This window comes from Neolamprologus brichardi, chromosome 12 (assembly GCF_056152115.1).
Source record: "Neolamprologus brichardi isolate AB-2024 chromosome 12, ASM5615211v1, whole genome shotgun sequence".
Classification (NCBI taxonomy): Eukaryota; Metazoa; Chordata; class Actinopteri; order Cichliformes; family Cichlidae; genus Neolamprologus; species Neolamprologus brichardi.
Genome location: NC_142115.1, coordinates 26,356,264 through 26,374,933, shown reverse-complemented (window position 1 = coordinate 26,374,933; position 18,670 = coordinate 26,356,264). Strand labels below are relative to the sequence as shown.

At 39.6% G+C, this 18,670-nt stretch overlaps 1 protein-coding gene across 1 annotated transcript in view; it reads left to right on the top strand.

Moving 5' to 3' along the window:
- Positions 1-18,670, top strand: part of dmxl1 (Dmx like 1) — a 62,253-nt gene that overhangs the window by 11,801 nt on the left and 31,782 nt on the right. Inside the window, exons 10-27 of the mRNA XM_006789883.2 lie at positions 956-1,127; positions 1,746-1,922; positions 2,059-2,294; positions 3,919-4,636; positions 5,073-5,194; positions 5,619-5,708; positions 6,107-6,209; positions 6,334-6,453; positions 6,925-7,143; positions 8,661-9,925; positions 11,455-11,710; positions 14,561-14,694; positions 15,530-15,716; positions 15,808-15,918; positions 16,171-16,340; positions 17,043-17,140; positions 17,290-17,455; positions 18,530-18,658. Coding sequence (XP_006789946.2) covers positions 956-1,127; positions 1,746-1,922; positions 2,059-2,294; positions 3,919-4,636; positions 5,073-5,194; positions 5,619-5,708; positions 6,107-6,209; positions 6,334-6,453; positions 6,925-7,143; positions 8,661-9,925; positions 11,455-11,710; positions 14,561-14,694; positions 15,530-15,716; positions 15,808-15,918; positions 16,171-16,340; positions 17,043-17,140; positions 17,290-17,455; positions 18,530-18,658 — 4,473 coding nt within the window. The remainder of the gene's footprint in view (positions 1-955; positions 1,128-1,745; positions 1,923-2,058; positions 2,295-3,918; positions 4,637-5,072; positions 5,195-5,618; positions 5,709-6,106; positions 6,210-6,333; positions 6,454-6,924; positions 7,144-8,660; positions 9,926-11,454; positions 11,711-14,560; positions 14,695-15,529; positions 15,717-15,807; positions 15,919-16,170; positions 16,341-17,042; positions 17,141-17,289; positions 17,456-18,529; positions 18,659-18,670) is intronic.

The window sequence follows — 18,670 nt, the reverse complement described above, 5'->3', positions numbered from 1 at the left end:
GAAAATCTTGGGGCATATTAGTTTACAAAAAAAATGGATACGCAGAGTCTGTAAGAGTACCGGTATGGAATTATTTATTAGAAATCCCAGCAAATGTTCTTGCAAATCAGTGCAGTTAATTAAGCCCCAATATTCTGAATAAGTTGTTATTTGAGAACATCTGGAGGAGGCAAGGTTATGGGATTTCATTTAAAAGTATTTGTACCTGCTTTGTCATGTCTTCTTAATGGTGAGTTTACTTGTAGTCTTTATAAATCTCAAAACCTGCAGGTTTACAGCTCGTTTTATCGTACTCATTTTGCACCTGTGAGTCTAGATACAATCACATATTTGGTTAAAGAAACTCTGCTTTTAAATTATTGTTTGTCATCCTGTGAGACTTGTTTTCCATTGGGGCATTTAGGTGCAGTCTACTGTGAGACAGCAAAGCAAAGTCCAAATTACATAACCTAAATACCAAATAAACTTTACAATTTCTTCTATAAACTCTCTGTGACAGCCACTCCTCCATGTTGCCAGCTCCTTGTTGCTCTGTTTTAAGACAAATTGGGCACTTCACTTAAATGCAGTTTAAACATCAATACCAATAAATTAAAATCCCACCCTGAGGGGACCACCTGTTCACCAAAGTAGAGTAGCTTAACACAGGCTGGGATGAGAGCTGGAGAGGGTTGTTAGTCGACACAAGTTGATTAATTCACATCAACCTCCAAAGGCAAGCTCAACCTGTATTGTTGTTTCAGCCTGAAAAGGCAACAGGGAACAATGGTGTTTCATTTTCCTCTTTTTAATCTTATTTAAGTAGCTCCACATTTCTACAGGTTAATGTAATATTTTAGTGTCTCTCACAATTAGTATTATGCATTTGGATGGCACAGACGATGTCTGCAGTCATAAAATATTAAATTGACATTTGAGCAATACTTCATAATAATCATACTTGTTTTCTGCACAGCTGGATTTTCAAGAATCGCGGCACTATCGGGACATACCTCAGCTATCATGGACCGGCGGCCTGCCTCACCTTCAAAGTGGACACTGTAACCACAAGAAGAGCAGCAATAACATGCCCCATGCCAATGCTCTCTGCCACTTTCACATTGCTGCCAGCATCAACCCAGCCACAGGTTTGACTTGAACACACTCTGAAACTACTTAATAATCCTGTTGATCCCCATCACTGGTATTTTGTTAAATACTAAAAGAAATCTCTCATATTGAAGAACTAAAGCTTTAACATGACATAAAGTTCTTAATAAAGACGAATGAACTAAAGCACATCATTTGCTATTCCTGAACTATACAGAGTACATGGATGGTTAACTCAGCTGGAAGTCAGAAGTCTTAACCTCTTGGCAAAAATACCATTAATTTTGCAGATTGCCTGAGGTTGTTTCTTTAACATTCCAGTGAGCTTGTGCTCAGTGAGAGCTGTTCAGAGTAACTGTGAGCATTTCATTTTCTTCCTCTCCATTTTAGTTGGGTTGCTTAATTTGACCTGAATTAGGATAAAATCATGTAGACTCTTTCAGCCTTCAGGCTGAGAAGTCCTGCAGGATTTGTATGCTTGGATTATGTTTTAGGATACTAAACCATGCTTACATTCATGAAAGTTAATTTGCTCCAGCAGATAGATTTTTGTCCTGCATGTCAGCAGCCCGGTCTGATGTATATTTTGTTGTTGTTGTTATTTATTCATTAATTTTTCTAAATGTTTAACAGCGTATAACTTGTATGTTTCACAGACATTCCCCTGTTGCCCTCCATCTCCTCTCTGAACGCTGTGGATGATGAGGAACCAGGAGGCCCATTTTCTGTCCACTGGCTCAACAACAAAGAGCTTCACTTTACTTTAGCCATGGAAGTCTTTCTGCAGCAGCTTCGAATTAGTGTAGAGCAACAGAACGAGTGCTCCAATGAAGGTAGAGAGAAATGATTTGGATGAGTCAGTAATGGGTGTGTGCATGTGAAGCTGTAATAACAGTGACAGTTAAAGTCTAACCTTTAGAATAGAATTTAACATATTGTTTGGCTACCATGATTTGTATTCTTTTCCAGAGCCTGAAAATGAAGATGACTTTGAAGAAGAGGAGAACAGACTAAGTGAACCCCAAGGACCAGGAACTGTGGAGCTGCCTCTGGCAGCAGTGGAGCACCAGTTGGATGTGCTGTTAGAGGAGTGGAATAAAGGGGCTGACATGCTGTTCAGTATTCATCCCATGGATGGCTCTTTGTTGGTCTGGCATGTGGACTGGTTAGATGAATACCACCCAGGCATGTTCAGACAAGCTCAGGTACTTTGCTGCTGTTGTTCTTTATATAGAGCAGTTGTACATTCATTCTGTTTCTTTCATGAGAGTATTCCTCCAGTTTCTTTCCTCTTTATCTTTTATAGTCTTATTTCAGAGGTTGATACACAGAGAAACTGCACAGTTAGCTGCACAATTGGTCTTAATTTAATCTCAATATGGATTTTTCTCTATAATAAATAAATGAACATAAATAACTGTTATTGAAAATGCATGTTCTTCTAAAAGAACACAAAGTAAAAACAAGTCAAGCACCCCCTTAATCAGGACCTGATAGTGTGCCTGCGTCTGTCCCATGCAAGCTTGAAATTTTCTTGATTGGTCTGAATAAGAAAGTCTTTGTTAAAAATACAGATACTACAAAATTTTAATATCTAGCACAACAGAAGGTGAAGAACTTGTCCCTCAAAGTGGGTCGTCATCCGTTGTTTGGAAGTACTTCTGATTTGGCACAAGTAACGTTAACTATAAAGAAATCATCTGCAAAAAGTGCTGTAGGGTTGACTAGTCTGTAAGGCAAGACTACTAACTTATATTCAGCCTCCTGAAAACATGCCAAAAACTGCAGTATTATTAATGCTTGAAGGCTAAGAAAACAATGCAGATGTTGCCAGCATGAGTCATTCAACCTCATCTGAGACATTTATAAAAGCAAGCCTGTACACCACATCTGCATAACCATCTAGCTCCCAAAGACGCACTAAAATCATCCATCTAATCACATTTTATTTGGGCAGAGACAAGTGTCCAGTAAACACAGTGAACAGTAACAAAGGCTTTGGAAAATTGGCCGGCATGCTGCTGTTATCTATTCTTGAATTATTTTTCTGGTAAAACCTACACCATATGCAAAACATTTGCTGCTAAGTTTTATTAATCATGCAAGTACAATCGATGGGGTGAAAGACTTAATTTTTCTTCTAAGAGATTTACTTAATTTAGGTCAATGAGGAAGTTCAGTATTATTTTTAAGCAAAGATTTTACATTAGTGGAAATATTGCACAACATAAAAGCAAGTTTATGTTTAATGAAAATTGTAACTAAAACCTTTTTTTCCGCTATAATCAATAAATAACCCTGATAAATAACCGTGATCTCAATATTGATCAAAATAATAGTTAATCATTTGACTATAATCATGCAGCCCTACAGTGAATCAAAGGTAACTGAATTCTGCTCAAAATATAACTTTAAACTTTAGATTAAACAGTTTTCTATTTAGTTATTTGTTTATATTCAGAATTTCAGAAAGTGCTTTGTGGGAAAATCATTAATTTATCATCAGAGTAAGGTTGTGATTTATTTTCACAGTTGTGATGGTGTACTTGTTCTAATGTCTTCTCATCTTGCGACTCACACAAATATAATGTACTTGTCTGTGACTTCATATCAAATTCAGACATGCCCTAGTGCATTTTTATGAGCAGTAAAAATAATGAGGACAGAGAATCTAGTCATTCAGGCATAAAACCGAATCTCAGGTTTCATTGGCATTCATTTTTTAGGCCTGGCTGTTTTAATTAGTTTAATTAGTCCTCCTCTTTAAATCTGAGCTGCAAATTACAGTCACTTTTGATGACATTGCTATGACATCTCTTTCTGTCTCAGGTGTCGTTTGCATCCCGCATTCCTGTAGCGTTCCCCGCAGGTGACGCCATCTCCCTGAGCCAAAGTGTGGTAATGTATGCCTGCAACAAGAACGTGGATCTAGCTATCCAACATGGCAGACAGCGACCGCCTGGGAGCACATTGCCTCAAGCCAAATCTGCTCTAATAAGCTACGGAGGTCAAGGCAAATCTGCACCCAGCAGTAGTCTCCGATTAAGCATATTCACCCCCAATGTCCTTATGATCTCCACACATGCTGATGGCTCTTTAAACCAGTGGGCAGTCAGCTTTGCAGAGGACTCTGCTTTCTCGACTGTGCTCAGTGTCTCTCACAAGTCACGGTACTGTGGTCACCGCTTTCACCTCAACGACCTGGCCTGTCACTCGCTGCTCCCTCTTCTCCTCACCACCTCACACCACAATGCCTTGAGGACTCCAGAGGCAGACAGCATCTTGGTTCCTCCAGAGGCCTCCTCCTCTGGTTTTTCTCATTCTGCATCTCTATCTCGTGGGTCACGACCCACGCGGGTGTCCCTGGGTATGGTTTCCCAGGATCCCAATGCGATCTACAGTGAGCTGATTTTATGGAGAGTGGACCCCGTTGGCCCGCTGTCATTGTCAGGCGGGGTCTCGGAGCTTGCTAGAATCAATTCTCTCCATGCATCAGCATTTGCTAATGTAGCCTGGCTGCCCACGCTCATTCCCAGCAGCTGTTTAGGTGAGAAAATATTATTATTGGTCAGATTGCTAAGTACTTTATTGTGTGTTGCCTTCGCAAAAAGGCAGTAATGAGATTTTTTTGTTTGTTTTGGTTTGGTGTTTTTGTTTTTGTTTGGGAGGGTTGATTGATGTGAAGGATTGTTTATTGTTATTGTTTTCTATATAGTTAACTATGTCCAAATAAGAGTAGGTCTGAGACGAGTCTCCATGTGTGGTTATTAGTCCACTTGACACTTGACACATCTACTGTGCATTGTAGATAAATGTACAAAAGCAACTTACTTTACCAAATGACTTCAGATTTTCTGAATTAAACAGGAGTGAATGTTAAATCTCAGTAGTGTTTGCCTGACATGCTTGTATATATTTAAGTACATATTTATTTAGAGAAAACAAGCATAACAGTGGTAACATTCAATTGTTTTTCTTTTTAGGTTTGTACTGTAACTCTCCCAGTGCCTGCTTTGTGGCAAGTGATGGCCAGTCACTCAGGCTTTATCAGGCTGTCATTGAGGCTAAGAAACTTCTGAGTGAGCTCTCCAATCCGGAAATATCAGTAAGTGATCAAGCCTGACAATTTTCATGCACATTAATAGCAACACTCAGCCATTTATAGAATCTGTCAAATAATGTACGTCACTGTTTTGCCATTTTGCTATTACTAGTGTTGGCCTGAGATGACTTGATGGAGAAAAATGACTGCAGGCAAAATGGAAATGCAGTGAAACATTTAAAACTCAGAAAAAAAAGTAGTATGCAGCAAGAAGAGGAGAAATTGTTATATAAATGTGTTTTGTTTTTTTTTTTGGTTTTTTTTGCATTTCTTTTATTGCGTTTACTATGCCACCTGTTAGCTGTCAGTTGCAAGATGTTAAGTGATTTTCAAATTGGTAAAATGATTAGCTTGCATATTTAAACTGTGTAATACTAATTTATAAATGTATGCAGATGATTTTTTGTTTTTGTTTGTCACCTTTCAGAAATATGTTGGGGAGGTTTTCAACATTATCAGTCAGCAGTCCACAGCAAAACCAGGGTGTATTATAGAACTGGATGCCATTACTGACTTTGTAAGTATACATGGAGTCCAAGAGAACTGAGTTGTTTTCTCACCCTAAACAAAGTTCAACCTCCTTTATTTGGGGACTTTCTGATTGTCTCATCTAACAGTAGACAGACATTGTCAGAAATCTTTGAAGGTTTTCCCCTGAAAACAACCCCCCAAAAAAACATTGTTGACTTGCAAACCATTTGTGGCATGAAGCATTCTGCAGTGGCCTGAGTCGCTGAAAGGTCAACCACAATAATAAAAGGCAAAAAAAAAACTTCCCTCGTCTCCTTAGAGTGTGCGTGTCTTTGTGCATGTACTATTAATACAGCCTGTGTCTGTGTCAGTGTGTAGACAGAAAATGATGTTCAGAGTCTACATCTGATGTAGTTTGACAATATCTGCTGCTGTTCTCTGCAGCAGGGGAAGGAGACACAGCTCCTGCATGTTTTTGAGGAACATCTGATTCTTGGCACTGAGATAACGGAGAGCATACATGAAACTCCCGACTCTCCTCGCACGGGTAAAACCTATTTTTTCCTAGTTTTCATGCCTGTATTTAATAGCAGCTGCTTGCACCTTTCATTAAAAAAATCACTGTGTGGGTTTCTCTCTCTCTCCCCCTCCCCTCCCCCCCTCCCCTGCAGCCTCCAGTAAACCAGCCTTCTCAGCCCGCTTTTTTCTGGTGGTGGTAGAATTAAGCCCAACAGGTCGCTCACTGCTCCACATGTGGCATCTCCATCTTGCTGCTCGACCTGTCACTATGGGTGGGTACTTATATATTCATACACCCTAAAAGTTGGGTGATGTAAGAGAGGTTTTCTGCCATCCTGTTTAATCCTTAGCCAAAATAAATGATTGCAGACCATAAAGGGAAGTTTTTAAGGGTTAAAAAAAGCTGGAAGCATTGCAAAATTATAATTAGTAACTAAGTAATGACTTTATCACTGTAGATGCCTTGCATTCTTTAAGTTCCAAGTCCAGATTTGTCTCCCTTGCAATCTTTATTACAAGTCTGCTGTGTAAAAGTTCTGAAATTATTAACAGTATCTCTAATGATTGAAAGAGACCTCCAGTATCACAGTGTGCTTTAGCCAGATGGTGATTCATCTGTTGAAAGTTTTTTTTTTTTTAAATAGATTTTTCAAATAATGACTCTGATGAAGTGTAGTAATGGTGAATGGATTTTACCAAGCCTAACTGTTCTAAATATATTCCCACTTTTTGTATCCCCACAGAGGAGACTGCAGCTCATAAGGATCTCACCACGACTTCTCCCTTGAATGGCTCTCAGTTTGTCTATGACGCACCCAGTTCTCCAGTAACTCAGAAGAGTAAATCCTGCACTTCCAATCTGCAGAGTGCCTGTCGTCTCAGCCTCACAACACACAGGCTGTACAGCCAAGAGCTGGCTCTTCCAGCAGAAGTGGAAGCCATCAGTGTTACTCCCTCGGCAGGTGAGGGACAATGAGGACACCCATTCTTATTCCAAGGACTCAAAGAAAAACCACTTTGTTTCCTTATGCATATTGATGCATGATAAGGTTCAATGTTGCAGCTTGAACCTAAACTCTAAATAATTGATCGGCTAGCTAATGATGGAAGAAGTTACTCACTAAAGTCATTTTAGGCATAAATCTTATGAAATATCATGAAATCACATGAAATTATTCAGACATACCCACCACACAATCGGTGCAGTACTTAGCATTTTTTATTGGCGAGACTTGTCAGTACAGTAAGCGAGACGTAACAGTTTGTGTGGCATTTTCTTAACGGGATGGTTCAATTTTGATATTTAGAGAAAGCTAATATGTAGTCTATATGCTATATGTAGTCATGGGACAACATCCATACACACTCTTGAGTAAACCCATCAAAAATGATTAAACCGTTGCGTATAAATGACATCTTGCCCGTCTGAAGTAAAGTGCACATCGTAGTTTCCTTTTATTTCTCCATCAGTGTCCTTGTATTGGGGATGATTTATTATAAGTAATTAATGACGTTGCCTTTGTTGTAACATGTGATTATGAATTGATGAAAAACGTTATGAGTGGAATGTAAGAATCAGAGAAAAACACTTAAAAAAGAAAACAGCTGAAAGCTACCAACAAACTCAGATTGCCATCAGAACTCAGTTGATAATTATTAGTGTTTGATCTGACCTGTGGTATCACAGGCTCTGTCTGCATCATGTAAAGAATTCCCCTTGAACTTGAGCTGTTAATGATTTTGATGAGGCGGTGTAAACCACCAACCACTGTGTCTCTTCCACTGTGTGATGTTTATGGTCCATTGTTGGTGCTAGAGTGTGGAAATACCTGATTGTGACTTTGCTTTCTCCTGCACTTAAATCAATTTATCATGTACACTTATTTTCTTTTCACAAATGAAGCGGTTTAATGCTTCTATAAGATTAGTTTGGATACAGTGAGAACCTAAGACAGTCTAAAAGAGGGTGCTTCATGCAAAAAGTGTATTGGATTTTATTTTTCTCTTTATTTTTCTTTAGGTTGTTTACCAAGGCAGTGATGTATTTTTGTGAACTGAGTTATAATTTAGTGTGTACTTGCACCTTAATATGAAAGAATGCATTCAGGCTTGTTCTGTGTTGAACATGGTGCATAAATGTTTTTTAGGTCAAGGTTTTTAGGTCAAAGGTGGTAAGATTGTGGCAACACTGTTAAGATAAAAATGAGCAGGGTGCACAGTGAGACAGGAAGCCGACTTGTAGATTAAGAAAAGCGTGTATGGCTGAAAGAAGCCTGAGTAAAAAGCTGCTGCTAACATTATTGGAATGAAACATAAGAATAGACGAAGGCAATCTTTTGTTTCGTTTACATTTTACATTGTATTTTTTTTAATATATCTGCCAAATGTCTTCAAAATTTAATAAATCACAGAAATTAAACTATAATGATATTATAGTTCAAATTTTTCTTTGCTAATGGTGCATTACTTTTCTTCTCAGGTCACCTGAGTGCGTCATGTTCTCTTCCAGCCGGCCACGTGCCTTATCTCCTTGCTACTTCCTGTTCTGATGGTAAGGTGCGCTTCTGGAGGTGTAATGTCATGACAACAGAACCCCCCACTGTGGACAACTTGGTGTACCAGTGGGAGGAATGGCCTCTCCTGGTGGAGGAAAAACTTCCCAGCAGCAGCGCAGTAAGTGTGCCAGGCCGGCCCATTGAGGTCAGCTGCTGTCACGCTGGACGGTTTGCAGTTGCCTACAAGCAGATGCCTAGCACACCTCTGAACCTATCTCCTCATCTGAATGCTCATGGACCTCTGACTTCTCCTCCTGCTTCTGCATCTTCCCCATTTGTAAACTACAGCACCACCAACACCCACCTGACCCCGACCCTTAATGTGCCGCATAGCCCAAAACCCATTCACAGCCCTAATGCAAGCACTCGAGAGCCACTGGTCCACATTGGCATCTTTCAGTGTGAGTCCACTGGTGGTTCGCAGTGGATTCTGGAGCAGACCATAGTATTGGACAATACAGACCCCATGTCCAGCTGTCCTTTAAGTAGTAGTACCACTGCAAGTGCCAGCATTCCAAGTAACATGGATTTATCCATACGAAACGAGAACTGTCTTGGTTCTACTGGTAAGAGTCTGGTTCACTTGGACTGGGTTTCCCAGGAGGATGGATCACACATTCTGACAGTTGGCATTGGGACAAAGATATATATATATGGTCGTCTGTCTGGAAAGCCTCCAGATCTGGGAGTGTCTTCTGATGCTAATAGAGACCAAAGCTTGTCTCGCCTGGTTCTGCTTCGATCGGTCAGTCTGTTCTCCTCTGTCGAAGGCTCACCACCTATCCCAGTCTCCCTGTCCTGGGTACGAGATGGAATCTTGGTAGTTGGCATGGAGTGTGAAATGCACGTGTACTCTCAGTGGCAGCCTCCAGCACCACCCAAACCGACTGTCACAGTTGCCCAGGACAAAGACATCAGCAGCAGTGTTTCCTCCATAATCTCAGCTGTCAGACAGTGCCAGGAGGAGGGTCTCAGCCCTGGGGCCCCCACTTCTTCACTGACTCTTCCCAAAAAGACCCTGACACGATCAATGACGAGTCTGGCTCAGAAGCTCAGTGGGAAGAAAACCGCTTATGACTTACCTGTAGAAATGGAAGATTCTGGTCTTTTTGAAGCAGCTCACCAACTTTTTCCAACTCTACCCCAATACCACCCTGTACAGTTGCTAGAGCTTATGGACCTAGGGAAGGTAAGTTAAATAAATTACTCAATTACTTTTTGTACTCAGTCTTTAGCAGTAATAGGCTTTTTTTTTAAGTGTAAGTCTAGTCTCCAATTACTTTTGAGCTTCTAAAATGGTAGGGATTGTGTGTAAAAATGTCTCTAATTCCTGAACAGTTAATGTATTACTTTTGTATATTGTAATACTTGAATTCGAGCTGAAAGTCTGCTCTTCAGTCACATCTTGATTCTTTGATTTGAAATCCACGGTGGTGGTAAAACTACAAAAAAATGTCATTGTCTAAATACTTGTGGACCTGCGTGTGTATGTGTCTGATCTATTTATGTGTTGTCAGATGTTTTTGCCTGTGTGCTCTGTCTTTTTTCCTTTGTCCCCTGTGTTCTTTCTTCCAGCCTCCTTTTCTGTGTGTCTCTGCTTTCAATATCCTGCTCCCCGTCTCTCATTTCCTGTTTTCTTTCAGTCTTCAAGATTACATTCTGTCTATTTCTCTCTCTATCCTCTTTACTCTTGATACTCTTTTTTTCCATTCGTATTAGTATTTATTTATTCCTTCCTCTTTTTTTTCCTCCCATGACAGTGTTTTCCAACTAAAAATAATGTAGTAAACTTGTATATGTTCTTTAGTCCATCTTTGTGTTTGAAGTTAGATTGATTTTATTTTTTTTAATAAAATAACATTAGGACAATATAATCTTGCCAAATTTACTTTAGTTGATGCTATAGGTTCTTTTGCAGTTATAGAACAATTGCAGTAATTAGGCCAACATTGTTTGAATAAAATCAGGTAAGTTGTTGTTTGTGTTGAACAGCACAGGGTGCCACCCACTTACTGTCCAGTGTAAACCTTAAATTGTTTTTAATTGTTTATTGTCTTTTCATTTGTAAAAACTCAATTAGGTTTTTGTGTGTGGAATATCCAGATAATTTGTCATGTACAGATCAAATTTGTCATCCAATATCTCTATTTCATCAGAGCCATTGAGTAAGTTACTTAATCAATGGCTCTGTGTGGCATCAGCTAAAAGGACCAGCGAACTGCAGGATATGAAACCTGAGCTCATTTTGTATTAAACTTCCGGTCAAATCTAATTACTCAGTAATTGAAGGACCTTGAATGTCATTTCAGATCCCTCTTTAACCCCTGCGTGAGTACACAGGATGCATTTGTCGATGATGTGTCTGACTAAATTGGATTGAAGTATTAAGTAGCTGGCTTCCAGTTACCTGCGTCTTGCTTCAGCTAATGGAGCTTCCGGTGTGGTTTCTTGACATTTCCTGACAGAACTAAGTAAACTGTATAATCAGTACATGCCAACGTCTGCTATTTGGTATCGCTACAATATGTTTGAAGCACCAAAGAAGCATTATTTATGGGCTGTTTAATATTTTATTTAAAAAAAAAAAAACTTTTGATAATAGTTGTCTGATTTCCACAATAGCTTAAGCTGTAGTAAGGTGGACCGATACAGTTAAAAGCCATGAAAATCTGAAATGTATTCTGATTTATTATGTTGATATTATTCATCTGTCTTCAGGTTCACCGTGCCAAAGCTATCCTCTCCCATCTCGTGAAATGCATTGCTGGAGAAATCGTAACACTTCAAGACAGTTCCACCAGTCCCGAAAAACGTGTGCGGTCTCGAACCATCAGTGTTGGGGGCAGCACAGCCACAGATCAGAAGATGTTCAGCAAAGCAGAGAACTCGTCCGCTGACTACACAGAGATAAGCTCCATCCCTCCACTGCCTCTTTATGCCCTTCTAGGAGCTGATGACGACACACCAAAACCTGGTGGGTATATACAGCATGTGATTTAAGAATAGTGGTCCCTCGCTATAACACGGTTCACTTTTCGAGGCCTCGCTGTTTCGCGGATTTTTTCTGCTTTTTTTTTTTTTTAACACAGCGCGTTGTGTTCTCCGTCCTGATTGGCTGTAGACCATTGTCATTCAGTCTCCTCCGTGCCATGTCTCCTGTACAGTACAGAATGCGTTTAGCTTGTCACATTTACATAAATCTTCGATTGCTAGCAGTGTGTACTGTTTGTACGTTTTCTCCCCAACAAACGCAACAATATCAACGAAACATCTTGTACCGTCAAAGGCACGTGCGGTGAAAACAGGGTTTGATCTTTGGTTTCATTCTATAATACTGGACTTAGTCTTCTACGAAGGTTTGAACTTTGAGGGTGTTTAAACAAGAGAGAAAAGTGTGAAAATGTTCATGCCTGCCTGAGAAAAGTGTATAAAGTGTGTAGTGAGGGGTTTTACAGCCTTAAAACATCTATAATAATTGTAAAAAAAAAGAAAAAGCTGGCTACTTCGCGGTTTTCACTTATTAGGTTATTTTTAGAACGTAACTCCCGCGATAAATGAGGGACCACTGTACATAAATCCAGTAATGAATTAAATACTGGTAAAATGTCTAGTTTTGGAGTCAAATCCTGCAAAAACATAGAAATAAAGTATTAAATTCATTTCACAAGTTGAAGTGAAGTTACTGAAACTCTCATGCAAAAATATGTTAAAGGCAAGATTGAGATGGCGGGATGTGTGCAGAGCAGGGATAGTGGATATATTAGGGCAAATGGATGTTAAATATGGAGCTGCCAGGCAGCAGGAAAAGAGAAGGTTATGGATGTAATGAAGGACGAGATGTAGAAGACTGGTGTGATAGAACACGATGCAAGGGACAGGGAGCAACTGAAAGCAGAAGAACAAGAAGACTTGGTGAACAAGAACACTCTGCACCATGGGTACAAAAGCCTAGGCTTTTTTGTTTTTCTACTTTTTGCTGCTGTTTTCGCCTTTTTGTTTTCCCTTGTTGACCTGGCACTCTGCAGGTGAAAGCATTTCACAACTAAGATTGAAGCCTTATTCACACAAGTCTAATATTATTATTTGAGACTTGTTGTATAAAGCTCGTTGAGTGCTCAAGTAGAATAGCAAAGTGCTATAAAAGAACCAGTCCATTTACGGTTTACCTTGGGACCTCTATGTAATGATTGCAGAAGTCATCTGTGACCTGATTCAAAGTAAATGTTCCACAGCTAATAACATAACATACTTCATCAAACACAGATGTTCTGTGATAGTATAAGTCCACTAATAATCAGGATGTCACTGATTTCTTTGATATTTTCTATAAACAGCATTATGGATGCTCTGTTGGAATGAAAATAAATGAAAGGTAAAAGGCGAGCTTGAATCCATCAGAATAACAAAAGTCAGAAGCATGACTTGCTTGGCAGCATTTTGTAAAGAACTTGTTGCCTTTTTTAACATGCTCGGCAGTTATGTGGCAGCTTATTAATATTAATATTAGTGCTGTCAATAGATTTAAAAAATTAACTAATTAATCTCAGAATTTTCTCTAATTAATCTCTAATTAATCGTGATTAAGTTTAAGTTCTTTCAAACAATTACAATTTTAAATTTTTTCACACCCGAGCCTCAACTCTCGCGGCCCGGTAACAAACGACTCACGGATCAGTACCGGTCCGTGGCCCGGGGGTTGGGGACCGCTGATGTAAAGCACATGTTCTCAACAACATTAACAGGTCTGCAGTTTGTTGCAGTTCACTTGGCAATTGCGTCAGTCAATATGTCCCAGGTAGACTTACTGAGTCCCCGATGCTCCGTGAGTGGTTTGTCGCAAGCTGGATGACGTGTTAGCCAAAGTCCTAGCAGCATTCCCAACTAACGTATGCTTCTCGTCAATGTGATATTTTAAGCTGCAAGTGCTTCGTTGAAAAGAAAATTCCTTCTTGCACAATGTGATTGGTTCAGCTGGCCGTTACTACCAGATCAACTGCCCATTTGTGCATGTGCGAAGGTAACTACTTGGACAAACTGCCCGAAATGCGTGGACAGAAACATTTCAGGGATTTTGAGTCATTCTGCACTCCAGATGCATTAATAGTGTTAAATTTTTTTTATCGCATTAATCATGATGACAGCTACGTTAACGTGTTAATTTTGACAGCACTAATTAATATTAATAATAGGTCTCCAGGTGGTATCTAGAGACGTCAGTAAATCTGAGTGAAACACAGACTTCTCATGCCACATGAATATGCAGCATAAAACGCAGATGTTGGGGGGTATTTTTAAAGGTCATACATAAAGTCCCTTGTTAACACCAATCCCATGTGAATAGGGCTTATTCCTCTGGAGGCAATAACAGCCCTGAACATAAAGCTAAAGCTAGACCAGTGGTGACTGTTTGATAGTGCTGAATTGAAAATGAATGTTTGTGACTTTTTCAGAGTATGCCTGCATATTTGTCAGAAATCAAAAATGTTCTGCAGATATGCATTAAAGCAGGTACACAAACAAGAACAAAGAAATGGTATTTACATTGTAAAACCAGTTACTATTATTAACCACCTCGCCTTAAGGTGAAGAAACTGAGAATAACAACTACACTTCTTTCAGATTTTCCCTCATTATCTGTCTGGGGATACATAGTGAAAAGAATGAAAGCAAATGCATGTATTCAGTTTTGGCTTGTTGTTTTTTTTTTTTTAAAGCTCTCTGATATTTTAATCTGCCATCTTCCCAGCAGGAGGATACTTTTCTTCAGGCCTCTTGTGAAATACTTGTCTTGTGTTATTTAACTCTGTCCTACACTTCTTTACAGATAAAGTGGGCAGTGTGAGTGGAGATAGTGGGCATGGTTCCAGCCACACCGATGCTTATGATGAGCTCTTTCACACACCCAACGTGATGGATCTGGACCCCCTGGACAATGATCAAGAGAAAACAGGAAATAAGGTAAGCTCTTTCGGTATTCCATTGTATAGATTACAGAAAGCATGAATCTAAACTGGGACTCTCTCCCTACCATTCAGTGCATGCAAATAACATGACTGTTAACTTTCTAAGAAAACTGATTTTCTGTGCTGTTGTGAAAACTTTGTGACACTGGGTTCATTTAGACATGCAGACTCAGATGTTTTATGCAAAAGGATTTACTGCTGCAAGTCAATAATCGACATATTATCACCCAGTCCTGAAAGCACTTGTTTTTTGGCAAGCGGTATTCATATTAATTCTAGAAATTTGCTTTAGTATGATATAAAAATAACACATTTTTAACTTGTTTATGCTGGCCCATTTATATGCATCTTTGGTGCACACATCCTTGCACCAGGGACACTGCAGTGAGAATAAGACTCTTTCTGAAAGGTCCATCAGCTCATTCCTGCCTGCTGTGTCACATCTGGCTAAAGCTCCTTTTTACGGCAGGAAATGTCCCAGTGCTCCTAACAGGCTGTCTGTTCATGGTAGCCAAGACATGCATCTCAAAGTTTATTTTAAATTTACTCCTGTCTGAAAAAGCAGGCCAATCGAATCTTCATGATGGGCCTTATTAATGCATTAAAAATCTACATTATTAACTAATCTCTAGATTTTTGAAAAAAGGTTACTGCATTTGAAAAAGCTTATATAGTCAGTTTACACATAGATATCATGCTTATGTTGTGAAATTGAATCCAGTGGTGCTGTATTCTGCTTTGTAACATTATTGACCGATTCTGTATTGTCTTTTGTAAACTGGAAATATCAAACGGTGAATTTAACAGGTTGGCACCTTTTCTGTCTCCAGGTTATAGACCTGTCCCAGTACAGTCCTACATACTTCGGCCCAGAACACGCCCAGGTTCTGTCCAGCCATCTCCTCCATTCCAGTTTGCCAGGATTAACTCGTATGGAGCAGATGTCTCTCATGGCACTGGCTGACACCATTGCTTCTACAAGCATAGACCTCAATGACAGCCAGGGCAAGAGCAAAGGTACTGCAAGGAAATGATAACATAAATACAGACTTTTCAGATGGGTAAAAATTTAAAAAATAAGCTCTGTTATCATTCTTTTTACCTCCAGGGGGAGAGACATTGGATGAGTGCGGTCTGAAGTTCTTGCTAGCTGTCAGACTTCACACTTTCCTCTCTACTTCGCTGCCTCCAGCCCACAGAGCACAACTACTGCGGCAAGGTACAGTGGTGTTGTTTCAAACTCTTTTATGTCAAATGTCCTTCAAAAATGATGCGAGGTCTTGATTTTGAGTCTTTTGTGAAGTACTGCTTTGCTGCTTGTAGTTTTATAGCCCTGTTATCACTGTAATTCCTGAATGGGCAGAAACAAAAGTTATTGACATTTTTATTTTTTTTACTGCGTTCTGTCACAGTAATGTCATCGCCCCTTGTAAAAATAGAGATTTATAATTTCCTTTTCCTCTCTTTGCAGGCTTGTCAACATGTCACTATGCCTGGGGTTTCCACTCTGAAGCTGAGGAAGAGCTCCTGAACATGCTACCTGCAATGCAAAAGGGAGAGCCAACCTGGCCTGAGCTGCGCTCAATGGGTGTTGGCTGGTGGCTTCGCAGCACTAACAAGTTACGCAGATGCATTGAAAAGGTGAGGCGAACAAGTTAGCTGTCAGATCCCAAATGCTAATCCCTGAGCCAGTGCCACTTTTGTAAATTGACTAATTTGAAGTAGAAATTTTCAGACCATAGTTGGTTGTAAATCTGCGTATTAAAGAGTTTGCTTTTTTTAAAATGTGTGTCATGTTAAATATCTTACTAAAGATTTAATGATCAAATAGTTCATGATCTGGTAATTTATGGGATCTACATGGTAATACATATTAGAAACTAGTTTGAAGATCATAAACACAAAATGGGAAACTATTTTTTGGTAATAGTTTAATGGCTATTTCCATGAAAAAAAGAACAACGTACAGTGAACGATGTAACATCGTTTTTCGATTGTATTTTGCAGAGTGAACATTAACAAAAAAATTATTGAATCTATTTATTGATCTAGATTGCCTTTTTTTTCTTAAAAAAAAAAAAAAAGCATCCATATAATTTAAGCATGCACACTTAACAGCTCTGAAGGATGTCAAATAGTATGTTAGGCCTGTTTGCTTCCTCATGGGTGTTCAGTAAAATACTCTCAGGTATATGGGGGTACAGTTGTGCTGAGGTTGCTCTAAACTGCAGCATACTGAGTTACTCCCTAAAATGACCCATAAATTTGCAACTTGTTCTGTGGATAATGCTGTGTGGTGTGCGGTGGTAGAGACTGAATGTACTTTTCCTTCTATTTTGTCAGGTTGCCAAGGCTTCTTTTCAGAGAAATAATGATCCTCTGGATGCAGCTATATTTTACCTTGCACTGAAAAAGAAGGCAGTGGTTTGGGGACTGTACAGGTAAATGAAACTGGCATGATTTTGCATATGAAATACACATACAGTTATCACGTTTGTTACTAGATTTAACCAAGGCTAGCTATGTTAGAATGCTGAAGACCAGTGAATTTAATATTTCTGCTTTCAATCCCTAATCTCATTCTCCCCAGGTCTCAGAAGAATGCTAAAATGACAGAGTTTTTCCACAACAACTTCAGCGAGGACCGGTGGAGAAAAGCAGCATTGAAAAATGCCTTTTCTCTGCTGGGAAAGCAGCGGTTCCAGCATTCTGCAGCCTTCTTCCTTCTAGCCGGCTCCCTTAAGGATGCTGTGGAGGCAAGTGGAAAACAGACATAAAACAGTGTTTCCAAGAACCATGTTATTTCCCTTCAACACCTCCGACGCATCTCAGCTCGCTAAACCTCAGTTAGAAACCTTACTGCAGTATGAGTTAAGTCAAGTGCTCCTCCTTTTCATTTGCAAACTGCCTGTAACTTTGTAAGCGTTGGGGGTTTTTTTTGTGTGTTTTTTTCCTCAACAATAGTCAAGGGCAATGTTTAATGATCTATTCAAAAGCAGAGAAACCACATTGCTCAAAAACAGAGCACATCAGCAGTATTTCTGTGGTGTTCTTTGTATTATTAAAACACCTCAATACATTTCCACTGTGGTGTCTTTGTCAAAAGCTTTTAGCACAATTCTCTGAAGCATTTTTGATGTTGGCAGTTGACTCTTGGGTGTTGCTGTCGCTACTTCTTTTTGGGTGAATTATCAGTTGCATGTTATCTCATTCATAAACCAGCATCTCTGACCCCCTTTTTAGACTCTACTTAATGCCTCATACATTATATTTGGAGAGTGCTGGTTAGTTAATGTGAAAACATGTGTTTGTTGTGAATAGTAGTTTGAAAGCTTGCCGTCAATCAGTGCGAGCCACAGAAATGTCCAGAAAGCTGCTCCTGGTCATCTCGATTGTTTAACCTTTAATTTGTCAAGGTTATTTCTGTTTAGTGAGTCCCTGAAGCAGTGGGTCACATTATTTCATCTGCATGAGTAACTGGAAGCCCTTTAAGCATTTTATGGAAATAAGCACCACTCAGACGAAGGGCTATCATTGACTTTGCTCAGGTCTGTCTGACTGGGAGGTAGTCTCATTGATATGCACCTCACACCTTCCCAGTTGGGAGCAACCACAACAACTTGAACTAGTCACTCAGTTTTTGCTGTGAGCACAGGCTTTTGTTGTTTGCATTTCTGGCCCTTTCCTTTCCATTTTGACAGGTAAACAACAGTTTCAGATGATCAACACATACCAAGTCATATGTATTATTTATCTGCTCTACCTCACTCAGTCTTGCCAGTAACAGAATCCACTGCTAAAAAATACCTGGCTTCTTTGTCGTCCCCTAGGTGTGTATAGAGAAAATGCAGGACCTCCAGCTAGCGTTGGTGATCTCAAGGTTGTATGAGTTTGAGTTTGAGACGGCATCCACCTACAAAAAGATCCTCCAGAGACATGTTTTAGGACAAGACAAACAGGTGTGCAGACAC